The 25,641-nt window shown below is 35.6% G+C and overlaps 1 protein-coding gene across 9 annotated transcripts in view; it reads left to right on the top strand.

Moving 5' to 3' along the window:
• NRXN1 (neurexin 1) overlaps positions 1-25,641 on the top strand; it is a 1,213,874-nt gene that overhangs the window by 855,638 nt on the left and 332,595 nt on the right. For all 9 annotated transcript variants that reach the window (XM_070292299.1, XM_069583366.1, XM_069583363.1 and 6 more), the window contains one exon: positions 1,148-1,329. In XM_070292299.1, the coding sequence (XP_070148400.1) occupies positions 1,148-1,329 (182 nt within the window). The remainder of the gene's footprint in view (positions 1-1,147; positions 1,330-25,641) is intronic.

The raw sequence follows: 25,641 nt of genomic DNA on the forward strand, positions 1-25,641 counted from the left end.
AAACTTTGATATTTAATCTTATTGCTTCCCTTACCATATTGGCACATAGTAGGTACACAATAAATATATACTAACATCTTTTGTTATTGGAAAGCTACACTCCCTTCTATAAATTGTACCTTAAAGTCTATTCTTGGGATAATAAAAGAAATATTTCTCTGGTCCCATTTGGTATGGAGGAAGATTCATTCTCCTTTATGTATATCTTTACATGTCTCTTCCAAAATTTCTGACTCAAATAATTAATTTTATTGCATTTAATGAGGTGGATGTCTGTGCTACAATGAAATAGGACTTTAACACATTGGATGTTTAGGAGACTCATTTGAACAAAGCTCTTTTTAAAGCAAGATGGATACTTTACTGATATCACCATCATAAAGTAAAATTTGAACAGTTGGCAAATGAGGCTATGCCATTCTCACTGTTGTAAGTCCAGCATTTGCTTTGGGGAAAAAATGGATCTTTTCATGCAGCTGGATAGTTTGACAGCTAGTAGATATTGTGTGTTATGTAAGACCTGACGTCTATGGATGGGATCTGTTATCTGTATTTTCTTGACATGACTATTGGTCTTATGGCTGTTCATCCATTAGTTATCATCTGTCATATGTGAACAGGCCCTCTCTTCATAAAAGTTGATTTGTAGCATGCTTGCAGTTTGCTTTGCTGTGCTGTATGACCCTGTCCCACCTACACACAGCTCTTGTTTCAGACACAAGTTAATACATGTTTCTGCTCCTTTTTGAAGCAGCCAAAGTCAATGCTTTCTACTATATTATTTTTTTCTAACTGGCAGAAAGAAAGAAAACCCCATTAAATTGCATGCTTGTCCAACTCTGTGGAAAAGCAGTAATCTCTCATTTGTTCTGAAACACCTGCTGGTAGATATAATGAGTGTATTAAAAATGAAGCTGCCTTGATATTAAAAAAAAAAAACTTTTTCTTTAACATGTATGATTATAATCTGTTATTTGCTTATTCACTTTGCCATAGGTTTTTGGTTTCTGTTCTTATTATTTGATTTTATTTATTTATGATTGCCATGCTATAAATTTAATACTTTACTAATATGTCAACATAATAATACATAGGAAAGTATGCCCTGATATATTTGGACTAATTGGTTTTGGTTTTTGTTTTCCAGCTGGGACAACGTATATCTTTAGCAAAGGTGGTGGACAAATCACGTATAAGTGGCCTCCTAATGACCGGCCAAGTACGCGAGCAGACAGACTGGCCATAGGGTTTAGTACTGTTCAGAAAGAAGCTGTATTGGTGCGAGTGGACAGTTCTTCTGGCCTGGGTGACTACCTAGAGCTGCATATAGTAAGTACTTCTAAAATAAAGATTCTGCTTTTAGCTTTTACTGCTAGCTTTTTGTAAATAACATATAACTCTGCTTTTTGGACATTTCCCCCATCCCCATCCCCCGCCCCACCACAGCAACTAGTGCTTTATTATAGAAAGCATAAATATACTCTAGGGGTAATAAGGCCTTATAGCTATTACTGTTTTTAAAAATGTTTTTGACTGTTTTTTTTTCAAGTGTGAATTCCTCTCAATTTTCTGTCCAGAAGGAATTACTCTTTGTGTGTTTTTAGTGACTTTAGGCAGGTTTCCTAAATTTGTAGAAATATGGTAGTCCAGTAGATATTATTCCATCTGGCTGGAAGCATGAGGTTGTAATTCTGGTAACATCAACAGATTTGGATCCAGTGTCCTTATTTCTTTTCTTAATAGTCTAAAGTTACATGCAATGGACAGAGGAAGTAAATTGGCAAAGGTATTTGGAGATATAAAAGAAAAAGGCAGAAAGATTACTTCTATGCCATCTTATACTCCTTTTGATATGTACACATCAAGAAAATGCAATGGATTCTTGCTATTTATATCCTGGGATGAGACATTTTGTCTAAGTCCTAAACCTCACACAAGAATTTAATTAGCTCTTAGTGAATGTCAAATAATAGTGAATGAAAAGCTTTTCTATTCAAGTTTTAAAGTTGTCATAACTGACTATAGCTTGGGGACTCTTCCTTATATCTCTGCAGTCAGAGAGTTACTAATTTGTTTGGTTTCAATTCTTTATCTTCTTATGTCCTTACAATATTTTCAAAGAACCATGTGGTCTTTTATCAATAAGAAATAGTCATATTTTATTGATATATCAAAATAACACCCATAGTAAATTATCATATATTCAAAAACCCTAGAGGGTTATCATCATAGTTCTAAATAAACTATCTTCTGGAAAATGTAGAAGCATATAAACCTCTTCATCCCTCTTTCTGTTCTTGAGGTTTAATTTCTCTCTTCTGCCTAATGTGATCACATAAGTTTATTTTGTTTAGCTTTTATTTATCCTGCAAGTTCTTCTGTTACCTGCACCAGTGTCTCAGAAGATCTTTAATTAGGTCAACATGTTCTTTTAGTCCTGCCTTCAGGGTTTCATCCTAAAATGATTAGGAAAACCACCAAATACCAAAATACATTATCACAGATTTGCAGGGTCTTAATTTTCAAAGTTCTATTTATTTATTAATCTTTGTTGTCTGCTATACTTCTAGAATTTCCAATAAGCTGAATAGGGTTTACAACTGACCACAAAAGCTGAATTCATTGCTAATATTGAGGGAAAAAAAAGAAAACAAAGTAAAACAAAAAACCCCTCTCAACACAATGATTATTGAATCATCGTAGATTTTCAATTCAAAATAAAGTTGTCAAAATGAGAATCCTTAAAAAAATTAATGCTGCCTTTCTGCAAATATCTAACAATCAGTATTGAAGGCATCTGGATTTTTATGGCATCATAAATAAGTGATCAGCTGAGATAACTAATGCAGTAAGGAATCTTGCTATTTAGAGTCATCTCAACTTTCCAAATGCATTTGCTCCATTCTGATTTAAGAGACTTGCTACTTTGAAAATAAATAAATAAAAAAGAAAGCAAGAGGTTTTCCTCCTGAAATAAATTACATATTGATCCATGACCAATTACACATTTACCCTGAGAAAAGGTTCTACACTGATCACTCTCACATCATAAGGGGTTTTGTTATTGAATTACTCAAATCACTGTTTGTTTTATGGTCAGAGGGTTTTAGTCGACAACAATGTGTATTTCTTTCCAATTTTGATCAACTGTGGCCTTAGAGTCCCTTTATATGTAAAAGGTTGACTTTTAGGTGTCCATGCCCTCTCAGAACCTTTCTACACTTCTTTACTGGCCATAGATTTCTGATAGATATCCTGTGAAGCCCTCTTCATTCTGAATCTCTTCTTTTGGTCTTGCGTGACTGTCCGCTTTGGACCCAGGTCTGTTTCTAACACCCTTCTTGGATTTGCTGTATTCAAACCCTTTCTTAATCCTAGCCTGTCCTTGACTAGGAAGTTGAAAATGGATATTAGTTCCCTGGGATTAGCAAACACCATTGGTAATCAGCCCTACTCACTCCTTTATCAACTACTAGGACCCAGTCTTAGTCCAGATCTGGCCAACTAAAAATTTCTATTTCCCCCTCCTTTTCTCTTGTTCCCTACAAACAATGATCAGCCATTAGTGACTCAGCAAGTTGCTTACATGGAAATAAGTTACTTTTTTTCGACGTTTCCAACATACAAATAAAATAAAGCCCACGGTTTTCTTTTCACTTCTGAAGTTTACTTTTTACTCTTTCCATAATGTTGGGTACATGGAAGAGGATGAGAAAGAGGAGTTATATATATGTAGGTGTATATATATATATATATATATATATTTTTTTTTTTTTAAGAAGAAAAAAGAAAGAGATAGTAAAAGAGAGGGATGGAAGACAGGAACAGGAGGGAAAATTAAATGGGAAAGAATCAAAGTTGATGCCCATGGCTGATAGAAGCAGAAGTATTCTTAATGATGATACTTAGATTTGGGAATATTCAAGGAATATTTTATCAAATGGTTTACATGCCTTTGAATTTATCCTGATTTTTACCAAATAATTTATTCTGCTTCTTTCAGAATTGAAATATAAAACGAAAACAGTAATCACAGAAAGATTATTACCATTGTTTGATTTTAGTTTATAAATATGACTGACTTAAAAATTAACCTGATGATATCACAGACATATTTAATCTATAAAAGTTAGAAATGTTGGTTATCCATTAACTTCTAAGAAAATGTCTATAAACCTTCAAGGTCAGCCATGTATAAACTATGGATTTATCTTATTTAAAAATCACTATTTATACCCTTAATTAATGAAATTAACCAAGAAGCAGGAAAGTTAATTGCATGTATTAAATGGTGCTCCAGTCTTGCTGAATTGTGTAATGTTACTTCAAAATCTGATTACTTTAAATCTGATTTACTTTAAAATCTGATTGACATATAATTTCAATGAAGTTGTGAATATCTGACATTATTATCCATTCTTTTCAAATGATCATGTTTGATCTTACTTAAAAATATCACCATATTTCAATTTTGATTAACTATACTCTTAAAAATATAATAAATTAGAATAAAATAATTTTTGACTCAGGTGACATAGTTTTTACAGATGGATTTTTTTGCCATATTAGTATTAATTCTATCACTGTTAACCTCAAAGCCATATGATATTGCTATTGAAATGTATAGGATTTTAGGAGGGGATGAGAGGAAGAGAAAGACAAGAAGTAAGGGGCTATTAATTAACGTATTCTTGTATTCAGAAATGTTTTCTGAAATAATAAAAAATGAATTATATGTTGAAAATAATGTAGCTTAAGTTAAATATAAACTCAATATTCAGTCATCAAAATTTTCAGTTAAGTCATAGATGCAACAGTTTCTTTTTTTTTTTAGTTTTTTATTTTTTAAATTTTAAAATCTTTAATTCTTACATGCATTCCCAAACATGAACCCCCCTCCCACCTCCCTCCCCATTACATCTCTCTGGGTCATCCCCATGCACCAGCCCCAAGCATGCTGTATCCTGCGTCAGACATAGACTGGCGATTCAATTCTTACATGATAGTATACATGTTTAAAATTAAAAGCTTCTGCACAACAAAGGAAAATATAAGCAAGGTGAAAAGACAGCCTTCTGAATGGGAGAAAATAATAGCAAATGAAGCAACTGACAAACAACTAATCTCAAAAATATACAAGCAACTTATGCAGCTCAAGTCCAGAAAAATAAATGACCCAATCAAAAAATGGGCCAAAGAACTAAATAGACATTTCCCCAAAGAAGACATACGGATGGCTAACAAACACATGAAAAGATGCTCAACATCACTCATTATTAGAGAAATGCAAATCAAAACCACAATGAGGTACCACTTCACACCAGTCAGAATGGCTGCGATCCAAAAATCTGCAAGCAATAAATGCTGGAGAGGGTGTGGAGAAAAGGGAACCAACTGTTTCTACATAACTGAATAAGTTTATCTAATTTCTTATTTACAATGTATAAAAAGTGTAGCACCTGATGCATGTCAGCTGTTTTATTGAAAAGTTACACATTTTTATTGATGTTGTTTTATGAATATTCCAGCTAATAATTGACCATGGTAGTTGAATTAAGTCTGTGGGGAGAGTTTTTGTTGAATGAGTGAGACTCTCTCCTAAATAGTTATCTCATTTTTTGTAATTCACTTTTATCATGAATTGTTCTCCAGTCATTTTGTATCTGTCCATTATCTTCAAATAAAGATAAGCTTTCTGATGGCACAGAACACAATTTATAATAATGATGACTAATAAGAAAAAATAACGTAATGTAGAAATGTGACTTTTTGTCATTCATGTAAGTACATACTAGAAGTCTGTGCAGAAATATTTTCTGAGCAACTTATAGGTTCCAGCCTATGTTAAAGACTCTGTGGATTCAGAAATAATTGAGCTCACCACTTAGTACTTATCTCAATAAACATTAGTTAGATAGATGAATGAAAAGCCCATTGGGATCCTGGTTACCAGGTAGCTTGTATTCTTTATAGTAAACACACTTTGTCCTAGAGTGACTGGTGTTTCTTGGTTATTTCTCCATCTTGGTAGAGCTCCATTTCTTCCCTTTATCTGCAATCGTATTTATAAGAATGTGGATAATTGATAGGTTTTTAAGGTAAAGAATATGAAAAAAGAAACTTATGAATTGTAAAGTGTTCTGTTTTACACATTTAAATTAATATTGATTATTTAATCAATATTAAATGTGATAATTTCTTAGAGGCAATAAGCAAAAACATAAATTTATTTTTTTTCATTATTTATGAGATATACCTACAAATTTTACCAATGTTGTCACTCTAGAGGAAGTATCTCTCATCTATCAGTCTGGCAATGTTAATTGGAGATCACTTAACCCTCTGACTTAGAAGAATGCACTGCAAGTGCGTGTTCCCTAACTGACATGAATATTAACATGTGTATTAGTTCTGATCCGAGGAAATTGTGGAGGGTGGCGGAGAGGATGAGTGAGAGTGTTCTTTGAAATTCTTTCATCTTAGGAGCATGAAAGAGCATTGCAAATTTGATTAGTGAATTGTTGTATATATTTGCCTTAAGTGTTTCTTCTTTGTACCTTCCTGGACCGGAAGCTTTATGTTTGAAACCAAGCTCTTAATTGATTTTGATATAGAAATATACCTTTTGATCAGCGATTTTAGTGTTAACTAGAAGCATAGTGTATTTATAGTGGATATCACGCCCTAAAATAACTTATCAATATTGTTGACATAACCAATCTTTCTCATCATTCTCTGCTGCTCTACATTTTATACTAGTTACCTTGTTTTAAAAAGAGTTTCTGAATTTAATCTTTGTAAAATCAGTACATATACATGGGTACATACCTATATCAACAAGATAAAACCCATTTATTTCTTCACAGGCTTTTCTAGAATTTAAAGTGTTTCATCTGAAATATTCTTTTTAACCAACAGATTCCACTATTTTAAGAGTTTCACTTTCTCATGTAATATTTAAATTAAAACCTGTAAATCATATACAGTAGATATTATATTTGTTTTGGCCATCCTGGCTCTTAGCTTCCCTTGTAGCTTAGTTGGTAAAGAATTTGCCTGCAATACAGGAGACCCAGGTTCAATTTCTGGGTCAGGAAGATCCCCTGGAGAAGGAAATGGCAACCCACTGCAGCATTCTTGCTGGGGAATATCCCATGGACAAAGGAGCCTGTTCGGCTGCAGTCCATGAGGTCACAAGAGTCAGACACAACCTAGTGACTAAACCACCACTACAGGTGTTAATTCAGAAAGCACTCCCAAGTGAACTTGCTTTGGCAAACCTCCATCTCAAAGTCTGCTTCCTAGGAAACTAACCTGTACATTTTGTCAAGAAGTCCTCTTTTGGGGCTTCCCAGGTGGCGCTAGTGGTAAAGAACCTGCCTGCCAATGCAGGAGACATAAGAGACACGGGTTTGAACCCTGGGTCAGGAAGATCCCATGAAGGAGGGCATGGCAGTCCATTTCAGTATTCTTACCTGAGGAATCCCATGGACAGAGGAGCTTGGTGGGCTATAGTCCATAGGGTTGCATAGAGTTGGACACAACTGAAGCGACTTAGCACATCCTGGTGCTTACAGGAATTAGAGAACACGTGGCCTATTTGACTATTTGTTGACTATTTGTAAAAGTCTTGCCCAAGCTTCTCATAAAGGATGAACATTATCTTTGAAGAAAGTGAGAGAAATCATGGTCATATTTTTATTGACGTAAGTGCTGTACAGATATCTTGAAACAATCTCTATCTTGGAAATGGATGCTGTCATGTAGATTAATACAAACTCCTTCCTTCATCCTTTCACCATGAAAGTTAGTTCAGTATCTCATTTTCTAATTTATTGGTCGAAACATTTCAGCATCACTAAATCTCTCTGAATTTGGTTCTCAATTTCTAGAATTACCTCCTTCTCTGAAATTCTGTTGCTGTGAAATGTAATAAAGAGAACCAAGATATTTCTAGCTGCACCTCCTTATTTAATATACTTATCACTTAGGTGCTTAAGCAACTGCCACACCTTCTCAACTGTTCTCCTGTCTCTATTCTGAATACTTTCCAATCCAGTTTATATACTTACATCAGGTTAATTTGCTAAAAGGCTTTTTCAATTATTCCTCTCTTCTTCCTCTTGGGAAACACATTGATGCTTCCCAGTTACATACAGGTAAAGTCACACTCTGTGACTCACATTTAGTGTCCTGAAACTTCTGATCTTTGTTTCCCTTGCATGTCCATATTTCCAAAATTCTTTTCTTTCCACTTCAGGGAAATTTATTAATCCACCCTTTAGAAAATGAATGTCCTGTTGTCGTTTCTGAATCGACCCAGAACTTTCTTCTCAATTTCTGTCTAGCTTCTGCTCAGTCATCATCTTCTCTATTCAAACATTGTGTGTTTTCAGGGTTGAGTCTGGGAGCTTATTGTCCCCTGAGCTAACAGAAAGAAGTCCAGAGCTCAGGAATCTCTTTGGAAGACCTGCTGAAACAATGGCCAGGGCATTACCTAGGTAGAGAAAAATCTTGGACATAGATTTTCCTCCAGTGTATAATCACTATGCTTCTTGACTTATTGATTTATGTTGGACCCCGAGCTATTTTACAGAATGGCCTCAAATCCGTTCTAGGTTAGCCAGTGATGAGTTGCCTTAGCAGCCTCTTTTCTTATGGCTAGATGTCAAAATAAGAAACTTTTTGAATTTTTTTCCCCGCTACTGATCACAGTTCAATTTTTTTGAAAAGCCTGCATTGTTTCACAGGACATGATTCAATGTCTGGTAAGGGAAGTAAGATCCCATATACTTCTGTGTGGTGAGGCCAAAAAAAAGAGAAAAAGAAAGACTTTCTCTGACTTACTTCACTCGGTATGACAATCTGAGGTCTATCCATGTTGCTGCAAATGGCATTTATTTTGTTCTTTTTGTGGCTGAGAATTATTCCACTGTATATATGTATCACATTTCTTTATCCATTCCTCTGTTGATGGACATTTAGGTTGCTTTCATGTCTTGGCTATTGTAAATAGTGCTGCAGTGAACATTGGGATGCGTGTATATTTTTGAATTATGGTTTTCTCCAGATATTTGCCTAGGAGTACAGTTGCTGGATTGTATGGTAACTCTATTTTTAATTTTTTGAGGAACCTTCATACTGTTTTCCATAGTGGCTGTACCAGTTTGCATTCCCACCAACAGTGTGATATCACATATGTGGAATCTTAAAAAAATGGCTACAGATGAACTTACCTATAAAACAGATACACACAAACAAACAAACAAATAAAACAGATACAGAGTTACAGATGTAGAAAATAAACCTGTGGAAGGTGAGGGGAGGGATAAATTGGAAGATTAAGATTGACATATACACTCCAGTATATAAAATATGTAACTAATAAGGACCTACCATATAGTACAGGGAACTCTACTCAGTACTCTGTAATGGCCTATATGGGAAAAGAATCTTAAAAAATGAGTGAATATATATGTATAATAGATTCACTTTGCTATATACCTGAAATTAACATGACATTGTAAATACTCCCCCAAATTTTGTTAAAAGCTTAATTAGGAATTTCTTTTAAAAAAAATTCCTTTGGCTCATTCAACACATCATTACTGATCACCTATAATGCAGTTTATAATCTATTAGCTGCCTATTTCTATGTAAAAAATTCCCCTACAATTTAATAGCTTAAAACAGCAAATGTTTATAATGTTATAGAGGCTCAGAAATCTAGGAGCAGCTGAGCTAGGTTATTAAGAGATTCCCAGGAACAGACATGGTTAATATCTCCCATGCATATCTGATATGTTCATTCTTATGATCAAGTTAGAGTCTACATGATTTAGAAAGAAATGGTGAGCAACAGTGAAAGCATCCACTAGCTTTACGTTTAAGGATGCTGGCTTTCAGAAGTCTAAACACGGTATAGATTGATGGAAGAAGAGTAATGAAGACGCTGCTTGAGGGTTGAGAACTAGTTTGGGGAATGCATACCAAATAAGGAATCATTTGTACACTCTTTTTATTGCACCAAAAAAAAAAAAAAAAGAAAGAAAGAAAGAAAAGAAAACACTGAAAGGCATAAATAAAATGCATGAGAATAGTAGTTAAAAAATGAAAACAGCATAGGGAATATGTCAGCCAAAGAACAGGAAATGAGGTGAAAGTGACACTGTGGCATTGGAGTTTGTTTAAAGGTGATGATGGACCACTTCAGACATAGGCAGTTTGTTTCAACAAAGGAAGGAAATGACCTAGGTAAATATACTCAGGGACACTCAAGTTAATAGTAGGCATAAATAATCCACATTTTAAATCAGTAGCAAAGAACTAGAGATAATTTTTACTGGGCCTGAGAAAACCCTTCTGATGAAAACCTAACCATTTTCAGAGCTGTGAAATGCAAAGGTGTTACATTTAACCACTTACTTTAGGAGATAGTACATGAGATTTGGGGATCCTTAGGTTACAAGACAGGGCTTTCCTGGTAACTCAGCCAGAAAAGAATCCGCCTGCAATGCAGGAGACCCGGGTTCAATTCCTGGGTCAAGAAGATCCCCGGGAGAAGGGATAGGCTACCCATTCCAGTGTTCTTCAGCTTCCCTGGTCGCTCAGACAGTAAACAGTTTGCCTGCATTGCAGGAGACATGGGCTCTATCCGTGGGTTGGGAAGATCCCCTGGAGAAGGGCATGGAAACCCACTCCAGTATTCTTGCTTAGAGAATCCTCATGGACAGAAGAGCCTGGCAGGCCCCAGTCCATGGGGTCAAAAAGAGTCAAACACAACTGAATAGCTAAGCATGGCATAGGTTATAAGACAGAGGAGGCTTTTTAACCTCTCTGTTTACAAAGCACTGCCCTGAAAGAACATATTTCTCAGACTCCTGAGGGGACGTTTTCATGGCCAGGTTCTCCCATCAAGAGAATACTTCCTCCTGAGCCTACTTCTTAGGGCCCTCCTGCCCCCAAAAGAGTGGACATACAAGACTGCCAGACCAAAAAATTCTAGTGAAATATTAAAATTTAATTGATCATGAAGGGCTTTTTGGTCTCTGAAAAAAAAAAAAAGTTAATGTTCCTGGAATTCTGCTCTGCATTATAGCTAGCAAATGCAGACTGCTTATTCTCAGATTTACATCCCCCATCTTAACTTGCCCTGTCATCACCAAACTAGCATTTCCAAAGACTAACTCAGCATCTCCACCTGGATGTCTCATAGGCAGACACCTCATTAAAAACTGAATTCATCTTCCAACTACATGCCCATCTACACAATTACAGATGAAAACTTTGACATCTTTCCTGTGCTTGCTTTTATGATATAATCTGTTTCTCAGTAAATTCCAGAAATGTCTATCAGTACTGTCCAATAGAAATATAAAGTGAGTCAGATATGTAATTTTAAGTTTGTTAAGTAGTCACAAAAAGAGAGGAAAAAAAAAAAACCCTCAGGTGAAATTAACTTTGAATGCATTTTATTTAACTAAGCATGTCCAAAGTATTATCATTTCAGCATATAATCAAATAAATTTTACTATATTTTACATTACTAATTCATACTGTTTTTGATATCTAATATATATTTTGTAATTCATTCCTCTTAATTCAGAATCTAAATTTGCATCAGAGATATTATATATTTCATAAAATATCCAGTTGGAAATGTAGATTTGCATTGTCTGAATTACTGTAGACATACCTAAAAGTTTTCCATGATTGAATGAGCTCTCAATTTTAAATTTATATCTAACTTAATTAGAATTAAATACATTTTCAAATTCAGTTCCTCAGTTCCATTGGCCACATTTCAAATGCTTAACAGAGCTTTTGAATTCATCTGCTTTTATTTGACTCTCATGATTATTGCCTTAAATGAATGTCCTCTTTTTCAGCTGTTGCAACAGATTTCTAACTCATCTCACTGCTCACAAGGATTCCCTTTCTCATGCATCTCTACACTGCCACCAGAACAATTTGTGTAAAGTAAAAAGTTGGTTATTTCAACCTCTTGGTTATTTCAACATTCTAAATGTTTGATGGCAGTAGGTCTCTCAACCTCTTTTTAGTTAAAAACAATCTGACTGATAATATTCAGCCACCTCTATCAGTAATGGTGTTCACTTAGAAGCATAAAAGCTCCTGAGTGAACAGAAGCAGAGAGAGCATGACACGGGGCCTCTCAACCCATCCTCCCCTTCTCTCTCTGCTTTGCAAGGCTGTGTCTCAACCCCTCACCTGGCAGCAATGCTATCCAGGGATGGGCATGTACTAATTTGAAAGTGTTGGTCACTCAGCTGTATCCAACTCTTTGCAACCCCATGGACTGTAGCACACCAGGCTTTTCGGTTCATGGAATTTCCCAGGCAATTGTACTGGAGTGGGTTGCCATTACCTTCTCCAGGTGATCTTCCCAACCCAGGGACCAAACCCAGGTCTCCTGCATTGCAGGCAGATGCTTTACCATCTGAGCCACCATGGAAGCCCAATACCAATTTGAAGTCTCTCCATAATATTCATTAAGTATTTTTTCCCAGTTTATTCAAGGTTTGAGGGGAAACTGATTTTCAAATTGTCTACAAAGATACTTAGTAACTTACTTCTCCTGGACAAAGCAAAGTCAATTGTCTGGAAAAGAATCGGCTCCAAAACCCTTTATCAGTTTTTCTAGTCCTTGTACTTTCTTGTTTCTGGTGGCAGTTTTGTGAACCACGCAAAATTTGGCATTTAGATTAAAGTGTTTAAATCTCGATGGCAGATCCTTCATTTATGATGAATAATGTGATGCTGAGCAACAGTGAATGTCAAGAGGACGGGGACATCCATCTATTTTGTCCACCTTTGTATTCCCAGAGTCCACCTGCAGCCTGGAATTTAGCAAACGAGCAATAAATATTTGTTGAAATATTTTTTGTTGTTGTTCTAGAAGTTCTGCAAGTTTAAGCTGCCTGTGTGCATTCTAAATATGTTCAAGGGCAAAAAATAGGTCAATGCTGCTCTGGTCAAGGGCACAGTCTCCTTCAAGAGGTCGGTTTATAGTTAACTTGTTAAGGCTGAGTTAGAGATGCAGAAGTGAACTGCTCGGTTCAGTTCATTTCTGTTGCTCAGTCGTGTCCAACTCTGCGACCCCATGGACTGCGGCACACCAGGCTTCCCTGTTCATCACCAACTCTCAGAGCCTATTCAAACTCATGTCCATCGAGTTGGTGATGCCATCCAACCATCTCATACTCTGTCATCTCCTTCTCCTCCCGCCTCCAGTCTTTCCCAGCATCAGGGTCTTTTCCAGTGAGTCAGTTCTTCGTATCAGGTAGCCAAAGAATTGGAGCTTCAGCTTCAGCATCAGTCCTTCCAATGAATGTTCAGGACTGATTTCCTTTAGGATTGACTGGTTTGATCTCCTTTCAGCCCAGGTAACACCACGGATCAAAAGCATCAGTTCTTCAGTGCTCAGCTTTCTTTACGGTTCAGTTCTCACATCCATACACGACTGCTGGAAAAACCATAGCTTTGACTATATGGACCTTTGTCAGTAAAGTAACTGCTAGCATGTTACAAATTCATGATATTGTTTCCTTATAGATTGGTATCTTGAGACATGTTTCTGGTGAACCATGCCTTCACCTGTTCTGTTGAAGAACCAATGGCCTATACTGCAGATAGTTCAAAAGCCAAACTCCTTAGGCGGATCTGCAATGAATGCAAAACATGGGTTTATTTTCTAGCCCTATCTCCAGTTACTCCTCAGTGCAACTTGAACACATTCTATTCTCTCTTTATATGCACTTAACATACCTTAACAAAAAAGAAAAAACACCTTTTAAGGCATTTGGAATACAGTTGCGTGAGGTCTGGCTTTTGCCCTCAGGTATCTTAGAATTTAATGGATAAATTTTATTTGTATGGCACCTTACAGAATGTAGACATAGGCTGATATTCTAAACCTTCATGCTTTAGAAACACAGTTAAAGGTTTTTAAATTCTATGAAGAGATCTTTAAGTGTGATATTTATGAAAGTAACCAATAATCACATAGCTATTCTAACTTTATATTTGTTATCCATTTATTATTCATAAAACCCCTAGAAATAAGAAACATTCTCCTCATTTAGTTAATGAGGAAAGGAGGCACAGATCACACAGTGAGTGAGCAAAACCAGGCTTTGAACTCAGACAGTCTGTCCTAAGTCCATGTGCTTAATCGCTGGGCCTTATGTGTGTGGTACAGGTAAGGGTACAGTGGGGGGGGGGGCTACCTCATTAGGTTGCACCCCACAGCTCTGCCCACAGTCTGTTTAATGCAGTTTTATAAAGTCAAACAACTTCAGCCAGAGTGGGTAGCCATTCCCTTATCCAGGGGATCTTCCCAACCCATGGATCGAACACAGGTCTCCCACATTGCAGGCGGATTCTTTACCAGTTGAGCCACTAGGGAAGCCCTTAGTATACCACACAGCATATAAATTACTGAGCATCCCGTATATCAGCTGCATAGACTATTTTTTCTAGTTGAGTAAACACATAGAAAGTTATCTGGTTGACTAGTTGTCTCAAACATTTTGTAGTTAGCTGGCTAGCTTTTATTATCAGTTGATTTGTAAATTTGGGGTGCACATGATTTTAAGGCAGAGAAACACAATTAAAAAAATATTATATCAGTAACAAAATGTCGGCAAAGATAGACCTTTGCTCATGTGCATTTCTTTTTTTGAAATATTCCTACTTCCTCTCACTCCTGCTTGCTTTCCTTTCTTCTCTAGTCTGGTGAGTTTTTATTCACCTTTAAGGCCTAGATCATATATTTCATATATTTGTGAAGACTTCCTTCGTCCACTAGGGAAAAACTAATCGGGTCCATCTTGGTACTAACATAGCACTTTTTGCTTATCATAGTCATAGTTATTTCCATATGGATCCTTTCAGTCTATTAAATTATGAACTCATCAAGGTCAATTACCATATGCTATGTATCTTTTTATCTTGGCATTTCTGACAGTTGCATAGTGCTTAAGAACACACAGTAATATTTATTGATAAAGGTAGGCAAGTGTACATGAACGGAGCTTTCCTTTTTGGCTTGTGGCCTTCCTTCCCCACTTGCTGGTAAATTTCCACTCTGGTGCAAGAACTCACATGAGGAGCACTCTCCTTGGATCCCAGCATGAGGTAGACTCCCAAACGGTAATGGTGAAAGCATGTGACACTCTCTTGGGCTCCCCTTTTACAACCTACAGAGGCTTGCACACTCAAGCCAGAGGCTGGGACCTATCATGAAACGGACTCATTATCCACATGGTATTTTTCGCAGGGAAGGAAGACTTCTCCCATGTTAGATCATTGATCAGTCCCACTTCGAGATTCAGATATTCCAAACAAGTAGTCGGCTCTCTGAAATTTAGTATACTTCTTATCTGCTGTCTGTATAATTTGGGGAACTTATATAAAACATCTGTGATATATTTCTGTGCAGTCTGACTTGATGACAGAAGATTATCCAACCAGAGAGTGAAAGGGAAAAAAACAAACAAACCTTCTGTGGTAATCAGCTCTAATTGATTAGGGTTGTAGAAGGTAATTAACCTCTACTCCCTGGCAATTTGATCATCTTTTTTTTTTCTCCTACTGTGACACTTGTTAAAATGATGGAGGTGAAATTCATTCTTCAGTTATTAAAATGTTTTTAATAATTTTAATTAATATATATTAAATGTTTGAAGTTCTAACAGTCAATTGTCTTAAGCAAGGTTAAACTCTCCCTTTGAAATCAGGTTTCCTCTGTCCATTGGCTTAGTAAGAATAATAGCTAAACAATTCTATTTAGCATGTATTGAATATTTACTATGTACCAAGCACCAAAGACTTTACGTAAATGTTATATTTCATTTAATATTCACAATAACCCATTGAGGTATGAATTATTATCTCAGTTTTATAGAGGAGCAAACTACATTTTTAAGCAATTGACCCAAATCACATAGCTAGTAAGTAACTGTTCTGACTGCAAAGCCCCATTTTGCTTTTGTGTAAAGGAAAATTTCAGGCTAGCTCAGCTACTTTCTCAAATGATCATACAGTCCAAATTATCAGCCCAAACTTAGTGAGTCTTTGCTACATATTGCATTATAAGATTCCTTAAGCATGGGCACAAGCTAGAGTTTCTGTGTCCCTCAATACAGTGCAATAAGTAATAGTAGAGTTCCATGACATAGCACATGATATTTGTTTTAAAATTCTTTTAATGGATGGAGTTATAGGTATTCTTATTATTTTTTGAGCTGTGCCCAAACATGGGACTAAACTAATACTGTCACGAGAGTATCACCCGTATGTGTAGATGCATATAAAAATAATCTGAAATGCTCTGGAAACGGGCTGGAGCAAAAGCTTTCATCCTTTGCACAGATTCTAAAGCTAGTGCATAAAGCCTAGACAGCTTGACCTACTTTTTTTTAAACCAAAAGGCAGAGTAGAGTCTCTGTGTATCTCAGCATGTAAATGAGTGGGGGGAGAAAGGGAATTTGTCTATGGCTTGTATCTTGCTGATTGGACATCTTCCTGACAGAAGTGTTCAAAAGAAAAGTGTGTCATCCTGTTCATTATTGTTAATTAGCAGTAGAAAGCAAGGCTTTGGGGGTTCCATATCCCACAAGGCATCAGCAGAGAAATGGGGTTGAAATTTTAGCACTTATATGTGAGGTAAGTTCAGACTGCCTGCCATGTAGGCTTCAGAACTGATTTCATTTGATGTTTCAAAGACAGGCATTGCAGAGAAATTTTACATGTAGAAAGAAAAACACTGTAAATTCTAGCTTCCCTCGAATGCCTAATTCATGACCAGTGGTTAGTTGGTTATTTGTAATTGGCCACTGTGAAGCACCAATACTTTGGCCACCTGATGCAAAGAGCCAACTCATTGAAAAAGACCCTCATAACTGGGGAAGATGGAAGCAAAAAGAGAAAGAGGCAGCAGAGGATGAGGTGGTTAGATAGCATAACCAACTCAGTGGCTGTGAATCTGAGCAAAATCAGGGAGCTAGTGAAGGGCAGGGAAGCCTGGTGTGCTGCAGTCCATGGGCTCGCAAAGAGTCGGACACGACTTAGCGACTGAACAAGAAAGAGCTGTGAAATGCGTTGGATAAATGAAGAGGCTGGGGTGCTTTTTGGTCCTTGAAATTGCAACAGAGATATTGTTCATTATTATGTGAGGTATATACTGCAGCCATCAGCTTCCTGATTAAGTAGCTTTTCAGTAAACTCTATGTCTGTTATTCAACTGCTCTTTTTTTATTTACCAGCTGTTTTTTTTTTTTTAATTCTGCTAACTAGACATAAACTAGGCTCAATAGATTAGTGATGCATACAATTGGGTCTGTGTGTCCAATTATATTTTATGGCAGGCTGTTCAGAGAGAGTTGAATTTTATCTGTTGTCCTATGTCTCTATTTACTTTCCAGAAAAAAACCATATTTTAATAAATTTTATTTTTTTCTATTGTAAAGTACTTACTGAAAATTTTAAATGCAATGATGAGAATCAAAAGTATAAACTGCCTATAATATGACCAACCTTTTTACTCTGCCTTTAACTTTATGCATGTTTTTTTTTTCTTTTATATGTATCTGTTAATAGTTGTATATGCAGATACACTTAAACATTCTTTAAAAAGACAAAATGTTTAAATGTTTTTACACGATACATACTATTCTACAACTTGATTATTCTTATTTAATTTGTTTTGGACCGCTTTCCACCTTAGAGCATGTAATCTCATATTTACCTCATAGGATCCTACTGCACACATATACTAAAATTTAGCTAAACCATTCCCTAATGATGGATTTTTGTTTGTTTCAGAATTTTTAGATTGCAAACAAATAAAAATTTTTAATCTTAAATAAAAACAATATTTCACATATATGAATATATATATTTAGGAAGATAAATCCCTAGGAGGGAGCCATTACATTTATTGCAGAGTTGTCCTTCAAGAAAATTGTACTGTTGAGCACTTCTACCACCAAGTATATAAGGATGTCAGAAACTGGAGTATTTTCGTGTGAAGACAAACTGGCCTCATTATTTCATAAAACACTGGGCTCCATATAATGATTTTTCTTTTAAGGCTTCTTTGGTTTGAGTGTGTTTAGATTTTAATAATAACACTGGTTTAAAGTTGTCTCATTGGAAAAGACTCTGATGCTGGGAGGGATTAGGAGCAGGAGGGGAAGGGGACAACAGAGGATGAGATGGCTGGATGGCATCACCAGCTCGATGGACATGAGTTTGAGTGAATTCCGGGAGTTGGTGATGGACAGGGAGGCCTGGTGTGCCGCAGTTCATGGGGTCGCAAAGAGTTGTACACAACTGAGCGACTGAACTGAACTGAAATGAAAGGTGGTACCAAACCTCCATTAGCTTTGGTCCCAGTATTTTTCCCTTATATTCTTACAGCATTCACAGAATAACGATAGGTTAAAGAAGTGGGATAAGGCATTCATGAGTCATGTGACTCATTTTATGAAAAGCAACTGCTGCACAGTTTTCTGGGATGAGCAAGGCAGGCAAGAGGTTAATGTCTCAGTGGGATGCACCACTCATTTCAGAGTCTGTCTTGTGTTCTTCACCTTCTACACATTTCATAATTCTTAATTTTGCCCCTAGTCACTTCCTATTTTGATCATGCAGTCCCCAGGAATTGTGCATCAGCAGTGGAACATGGCTGGCTTTTAAATGTATTAATATTGTGAACATTACTGTGGTTAATTTTAATGTAACAAACAGAGTAACAACAGATATATTCTGCTGTTAACCATGTAGTAAGGCATAGATGTCTTAGCTCTTGATAGCCCATTTCAGCAACAAAGTTGTTGAGCTCAGAGAGTGGATTCCATCAAGGGACTAGGTCATATGTCGTGGGGCATTTGATAATGGCTAAGATTAAATCGAAAGGAAGTAAGATATTCAGAAGGGAAAAAAGGACGTAGCTATTAAAGTTTTTCACATTCTACATGTGACATTTTTTTTTAACTTTAGTCTTAACACATCCATTGTGAACTAAATCACAGCTGATATAAGCACATGTAAAATTCGAGAACATTTTGGTTAGCTTGCCAAAATTGTTATTACTAATGCATGGATATAATTTAAACATGTGAAATATAACCAAACTGATAGTTTTTCTTTGAACTTTAAGAATTATTTCCAAGGTGCTACCGCCTTGAGTTTTACTAATGAATGGTAAAATTAAAATATGTAAGTATGGAGTTTAATGGGCACTAAGAATATTTTATAATGCCATGGCCGTCTATACCATATTCAGTAACATATTTAATAGCGGAACAGATGCATCTTGCTATGGTAACGCATGGTACCAGCCAGCAGGGAGTCCCATTTGCCAAGTCAGTTTTTATTTTATTTCTTTATCCCAAAATCTCCTCTAATAATCTCAGCCTTCAGTGTGTTTTGATCTGTGAGGCAGCAAGCAGAAAAGGGGAATTCTGTCCTCTGCTGTTTGTTTCCAGCAGGTTGTTGGTTTCAAGATGCAAAGCCCATGAGATTCTAAGATAAAATAACTGGGCAAGACTAGATAGGACATTCAGCACACATAATTATATAAGCTACATAGTAAAATACATGCACCCAATACAAAACAGGTAGAGAAGTACCATGTTCAAGGAAGCTCTGCAATGTGTCATGTGGTAGCTTCAAATTCGTAAGAAAATTCTAGCTATGAGCCTTTCAGTAAGTATTAGTTATGTGGTGAGCAGGTTATTAAGTGTGATGGTTTATGTGTATGTCTTCTAGTTGCCCTTCCTTAACTAGCAATAACTCTTGTTGCCCAAGAGATACCCAAGGGAAATTGGAGTTGTTTGGTGTTGCAAGATTTGCTCTCTGGGGAGCAATTCTTTGGAGCTTTCCATGAGCTATTTTACAATCCTTTAATTGCTATGTCTGGGAAAAAAACTCTCATATACATTCTAAAGCTAAAATAAGATGACTGTCTAGCTAATGTATGCTGATATTCATAGAAAGATGTGGAATTGATAATGGTCCATTTAAAATGGGTTTTACCAAAGATTCTGGTCTAGCTATATTGAAAATTGAAAAATTGTTGAAATTGGATACATCTTATTGAACTAAAAGGACTTCTGTTGTGTTTTGTGTGGTGAGGGAATTATACTAACCTGGAATCTAAAATGTGAAAAAGCTTGGTTCTAATTATATGGAATGTCATAATGCATTTGTCAGTTATCTGGACAAGACAAAGCAATTGTAGTTTGAGATGTTCTGCATCTTTTCTGACCATCTTCTTTAACAGAGTTTGCAAAATTGTCGACTAGGGCCTGTTAAAGCATTCAGACTGTTAGTTTTTTCTTGGCTCAATGGCTATTATGCACAATCTATCTTTGCCTTCACAGTCCACACTGATTTCTGAATTCAGTGAAGTCCTTTAGGCTTACTCAACTGGAGTATTAATTTCTTTCCATTGCATGAGTGAAGTGTTTCCCCCATTGCAAATTTCATTCTGTTGTAATGGTGAACCTCAGGGAGCCATGGTTAGGGAATTGGGAAAGCTGAGTATGCTTTTTGTTATTGTGACTTGTAATTCGCTCTAATGCTATCTGTAAGAAAATATTCCTAAATAGATAATCACTTCAGCATCTATTTTCTGACCAGTAGGACTGAAGAGCTTATCCTTAAAGTAGGCTAGTAGGATAAGATATTTGAAAACTCTTAATATCACCTTGGTTTTCCATTTTAGATATACTAAGAATGTAGATAATAATCATTTATCTTACAACTTGATTTGGTTTTTGATAATAAGGAGTTACTGTATACCTAAACTCATAGGGCTTTTTCATCAGCTAGTCTGATAACAAATTGTTTTTGATAAAATACGTATGTTCTGGCTAAAATTTCTTATTTCCAAACCCTGAACAGTCTTATGTGCTCATCAGAATGTTACTCTCTCCTAAATTGGTACAAAGGAAGATGATTTATGAAATAGTGAAAACTGTGTGGATAGCTAACAGATACAGCATAGTTATAAGATAATTTATCATCTTCAAGAAATTCTAGTTATTTAGATGGCAGGAGAATTAGATGTAGCCATTCTTCTATGTCTGATGGAGAAATGGATCTAAGCCTGTTTGAAGATGATGAAAACAGGTCACCCTAATGTAAAATCCAAATGAATCTTTGAAATCTAACTATTCACTCAGAGAAATAAAACCTGTAGCCTCTGGAGTTTGGTGTATCTGGAACGTCACAGTGAAGCTTATACCTAAGTTGATTGGCAATGGAGAAGAAAAAAATTTAAGACTATTGATATGTCCTTTTTTAAAATTGAAATATAGTTAATCTGCAATGTTACATTTCAAGTGTAAAGCAAAGTTGTTAATATATATGATATATATATTCTTTTTCAGATTATTTTCATTATAGATTATTATAAGATGTTGAGTAGAGTTATTTGTGCTATGTGGTAGGTCCTTGTTGTTACCTATTTTATATATAGTAGTGTGTGTATGTTAATCCCTAAATCCTAATTTATCTCACTCCACATCCCCATTTGGTAACTTTTATTTTCTGTGTCTTGGTATATTTTTCCTTAAAACTATTTCAAAAACATAGAATACAATTGAATATTTTTGGAAAAGGTACCTTTGTCTACTTTATTTTTCATATAGAAACAGGAATATCTAAGCTTTTAAATCAAGATCATCTAAAATGTTACTGGGTACACAACTGATATTTTCATATCCTGATGAGTTTCAGGATCTGGAAGTATAGTTCACTCACAAGTTCACTTTATTCTAAGCCTTAATTAGTAACTAAAGATAGCTTAAGTTTTAGAAAATAAATGGATCATACTGCTTGTAAGCTATGGCTTGCTGAGGGTTTAGATTCTGTCTCAGTCTTCAATAAACTGATACCTTTCTATCCAAAAATTTGAGAGTGGAAAAGGCTGTAATTGTTGTAGTTGGGTATGAATTATGCTGAAGGACTTTGGGATCTGGGAAAAAAAGAGAGCCAAAGGAGAATTCAATCAAGTCTCTAGAGTAATATGGTAGATATTATTTTATTCTGAGAGAATCATTACATTTTATAGAGATGATGGGGTTCATACCAGGAACAGTTAGATCTCTCCAGAAGGATGTTTAGAACTGATAGGTATCCAATCCTCGCTGGAGGTAGGAGGTCTTTCATTCATTCGTGAATCATGTATTGAGAACCTTAAGGTGCACAGAACCATGTTAGTTTCATGGAATATAGCATAGCTAAAATATTGCATCCACTTCAGTAAACCTGAAGAATAGTAGAGACAGACTTTTAAAAAGGAATTTTAAATACTGTAATAAAGACCATAATAGAAGCACAGGAACTTACAGTAGTAGTGTTAAGGAAAAACTCATGAATTTTGCTTTGGCGCCTTAGGGACACCTTTGCAGAGAAGGTAGCATAAGGCAAGTGTGAGTGAGGAGTTTGCCAAACAAAAGTAAACAAAGGGGACCATCAGAAATAACATAAGCTAAGGTTAAATATGGCATGGGATATCTTATTAATCACGTGCCCTAGAATATAGCCCTGAGTAGGTATCACAGCATGTTTTCTGAATAAGTGGTTAAATTGGAGGCATCTTACCAGGTTTTTCAATAGCAATAACTTAAAGAAAAGGAGCAAAAAGATTTTAACAAGTATGCAAGTGATGGTATATTGCAAAGATGGTATGGTGGTGTTGGTTTAGTCACTAAAGTCATGTCCGACTCTTGTGACCCCATGTCACAAGAGTCCGTCCTTGGGATTCTCCTCTGTCCCTGGGATTCTCCAGTCAAAAATACTGGAGTGGTTTGCCATTTCCTTCTCCAGGGATCTTCCCAACTTAGGAAGCGAATCCAGGTCTCTTGCATTGCAGCTGGATTTTTTACCTACTGAGCTACGAGGGAAGTCTTACAAAATGGTATATTGCATCCTAAAGCTTTACTGTAAGTGGCTTTCAGGACAGCACTCTGGGTTGTAAAGGTTATAAGGATGCCTTTCGACCAGGCATTCTGGTGAAAAATGTACTGCACAGACCCACACAGTATGCAGTGTTCCATACTATCCCAGAACACATGCTTTGGGTCCATGTTATTATTAGTTCTGTCTTTCTTTTTCAGCCTTTCTGAAAGATGATTCAAGTTGAGAGCTCAACAGTTTATAGAAGGTTTTTGTATAATATACTTAGATAAAAAGTTTTAAAGTAATTATACATCCAGCCAGATAAATGAAGGTCCTATGATTTTACACATTTTTCTAGGCTTTTTTTTGTTTGTTTGTTTCCTTTCTAGGCTTTTTTTTAGTCATATGAGTGCTCACCTAATTCAGAAGTCACTGATACAGTAACAATGGTATGGGATTATGATATTTTCCCAATGTGATATGCATGATGAACAGACTATTCAAAAGTGATGTTAGAGATGTAACAGAATAAATTGACTACTTTTTGACTACTTTGCTATTCTTACCATTACCAAAGATTATCCTGGAATGTATACTTATTGTGATGCTCATAACCAGGGATTGGGAGAAAAATTATGGAGAATATCAATAGTATTAGGAGGCCCTGCTTACTATGCTGTACCTCTTTTTCTGCAATAACACTCTGATCTCTTTGTAATTACCATATTAATCTTCACTAGTATCTGGCCCAGGTGTTTTATCAGGATTGCCAGGAACATGACAAGGTCATTGCTTTTGACCCTTCAAGACATTACTAAGAAGCTGTTTTTGGCTACATATTTTGGAGGCTGCCACATAAACTAGATTCTGTCATAGATATTTCTTTACTGTTTAAGAATGATAATGATATTTCACAATACACTCTGTGTAACTTATACCTTGTAATTATTCTGGACCTGAATTCTCAGATTTTAGGACAGCAGCTGCATATTTGGCATCCCCGAAATCTGAAATCCACTTTTGAAATGATGTTAGCATGATACCATTGATCATTAAAACCTGACTTGAACTTTCCACTGTACAATATATACAGAAAATTAGTGTGGTAGTTAGTTCTGTTGTTCCCAGAGGCTGTGGCTTCCTGAGTTAAATAAAACACTGATTATTATTATTTTTTAGTGGCTTGAAAACAGAAAGCTAAAAACAAGAGAATGTCTTTTGGCATGTCTTAGTCTCCGTGTGTTTACATTTTTAAAAATGTGAATCTTTTTCTCCGTTTGGTATTGTGAAGATAAAAAGTGACTCAAAGAAATGAATAATTCTGTTTTCTAATCTAGTTTGTAAATAGTTAAGATATATGGCATGAAACCTCCGAATACAACTTCCTCCTCATGCAACTTCAAAATCAAATTTTAAAAATTGGACCCATATTCCCATACCACGTTGTGATTTCTAAATGAGGCAACCAGTTTGGCTACATATATTATAGTGTTTATAAGCATCAAAATGGTAAAAATCTAGGCACAATTCATGAACTCATTTGGTTGTAAAATATTTTTTAAAAGCTTTTCTGACATCTCTCTGATTCTACTCTCGATATTTTTTGTGCTTAGAAGCATATTTAGTTTCTTTAAATATCTAACAAATTTACTCTGAGGTTTAGCCACATTCATTCATACAATTAACATCTATATATTTGATAATTTATTGATAGATGCTTTATTCTCTAAAGAGTTACCTAATATGATAAAAATGTTCAAATTAAAAATTTAAACCAATTTCATGTTTAATGTACCTGATACTGTATATTCTTTTAACTGTCCTGCTTCTAAAACTCTCGCTCCCCAAAATTGTTTACACTTGCTTTTAGCACCTAAAACATCTGACTATTTACTGGGGAACCAGAATGATTATGCTAATTATGTGCTTGCTAAAAGTTTCATTGGAGAATTTACTTTGCATGAGGCTTGTGGTTGACCAAACTATAGGATATATGCGGTTGAACTGAAGAATAGGCAAAAATAATTACCTGTTAAATTATTAATAATGATTCCTTAATTCAGATTGTCTTGATTTTCTACTATTATTATTAATATGGTACAACTGAACTAAATGAATCTCATATTTTATCTTATTTTATAATTCAAAGCATTTCAGCATAATCTTTAAACAACTCCAGAAGATACAGAAAGCAGTAGTTTTTATTGTATACATTTCTTAAATAGCAAAGGGGCCTAGAGAGTATAAATGACATGATTAGTCAGGGATGAACAATGATGATAATTCAAGTCTTCTGATTTCAGTTCAATTACTGTTCTATTATAATTTAATTTGTAAATGTTTCTCCCCAATACTCTTTGATTGAGATCATCTTAGGTACAGGGAACTGTAATATCCACACTTGATAGGGGTCACGTAAATATGAATGGAATTCATTTGTTGAAGTTGAAGAAGTGCATTGACCCATAACGTATGATCTTTATTTATAACTAGTCTCTATTTTAAAATGTACCTCAAGGGTATAATAAAGGCATATAGTTCTTTGCTTCCAGAAATCCTTATAATAACTTTTTCCTTTTAATACAAGACTAGAAAGAGGCTGGCATATTCAATCAGATAGGAAAATGGGAGTAGAGTTGGGTTGGAAGTAGAATGTAAAGGAACAATAATGCCATCGTAAGAAAAAGTAAAGGAAATACTCATCAG

Source organism: Ovis canadensis, chromosome 3 (genome assembly GCF_042477335.2).
Source record: "Ovis canadensis isolate MfBH-ARS-UI-01 breed Bighorn chromosome 3, ARS-UI_OviCan_v2, whole genome shotgun sequence".
NCBI classification, from domain to species: domain Eukaryota; kingdom Metazoa; phylum Chordata; class Mammalia; order Artiodactyla; family Bovidae; genus Ovis; species Ovis canadensis.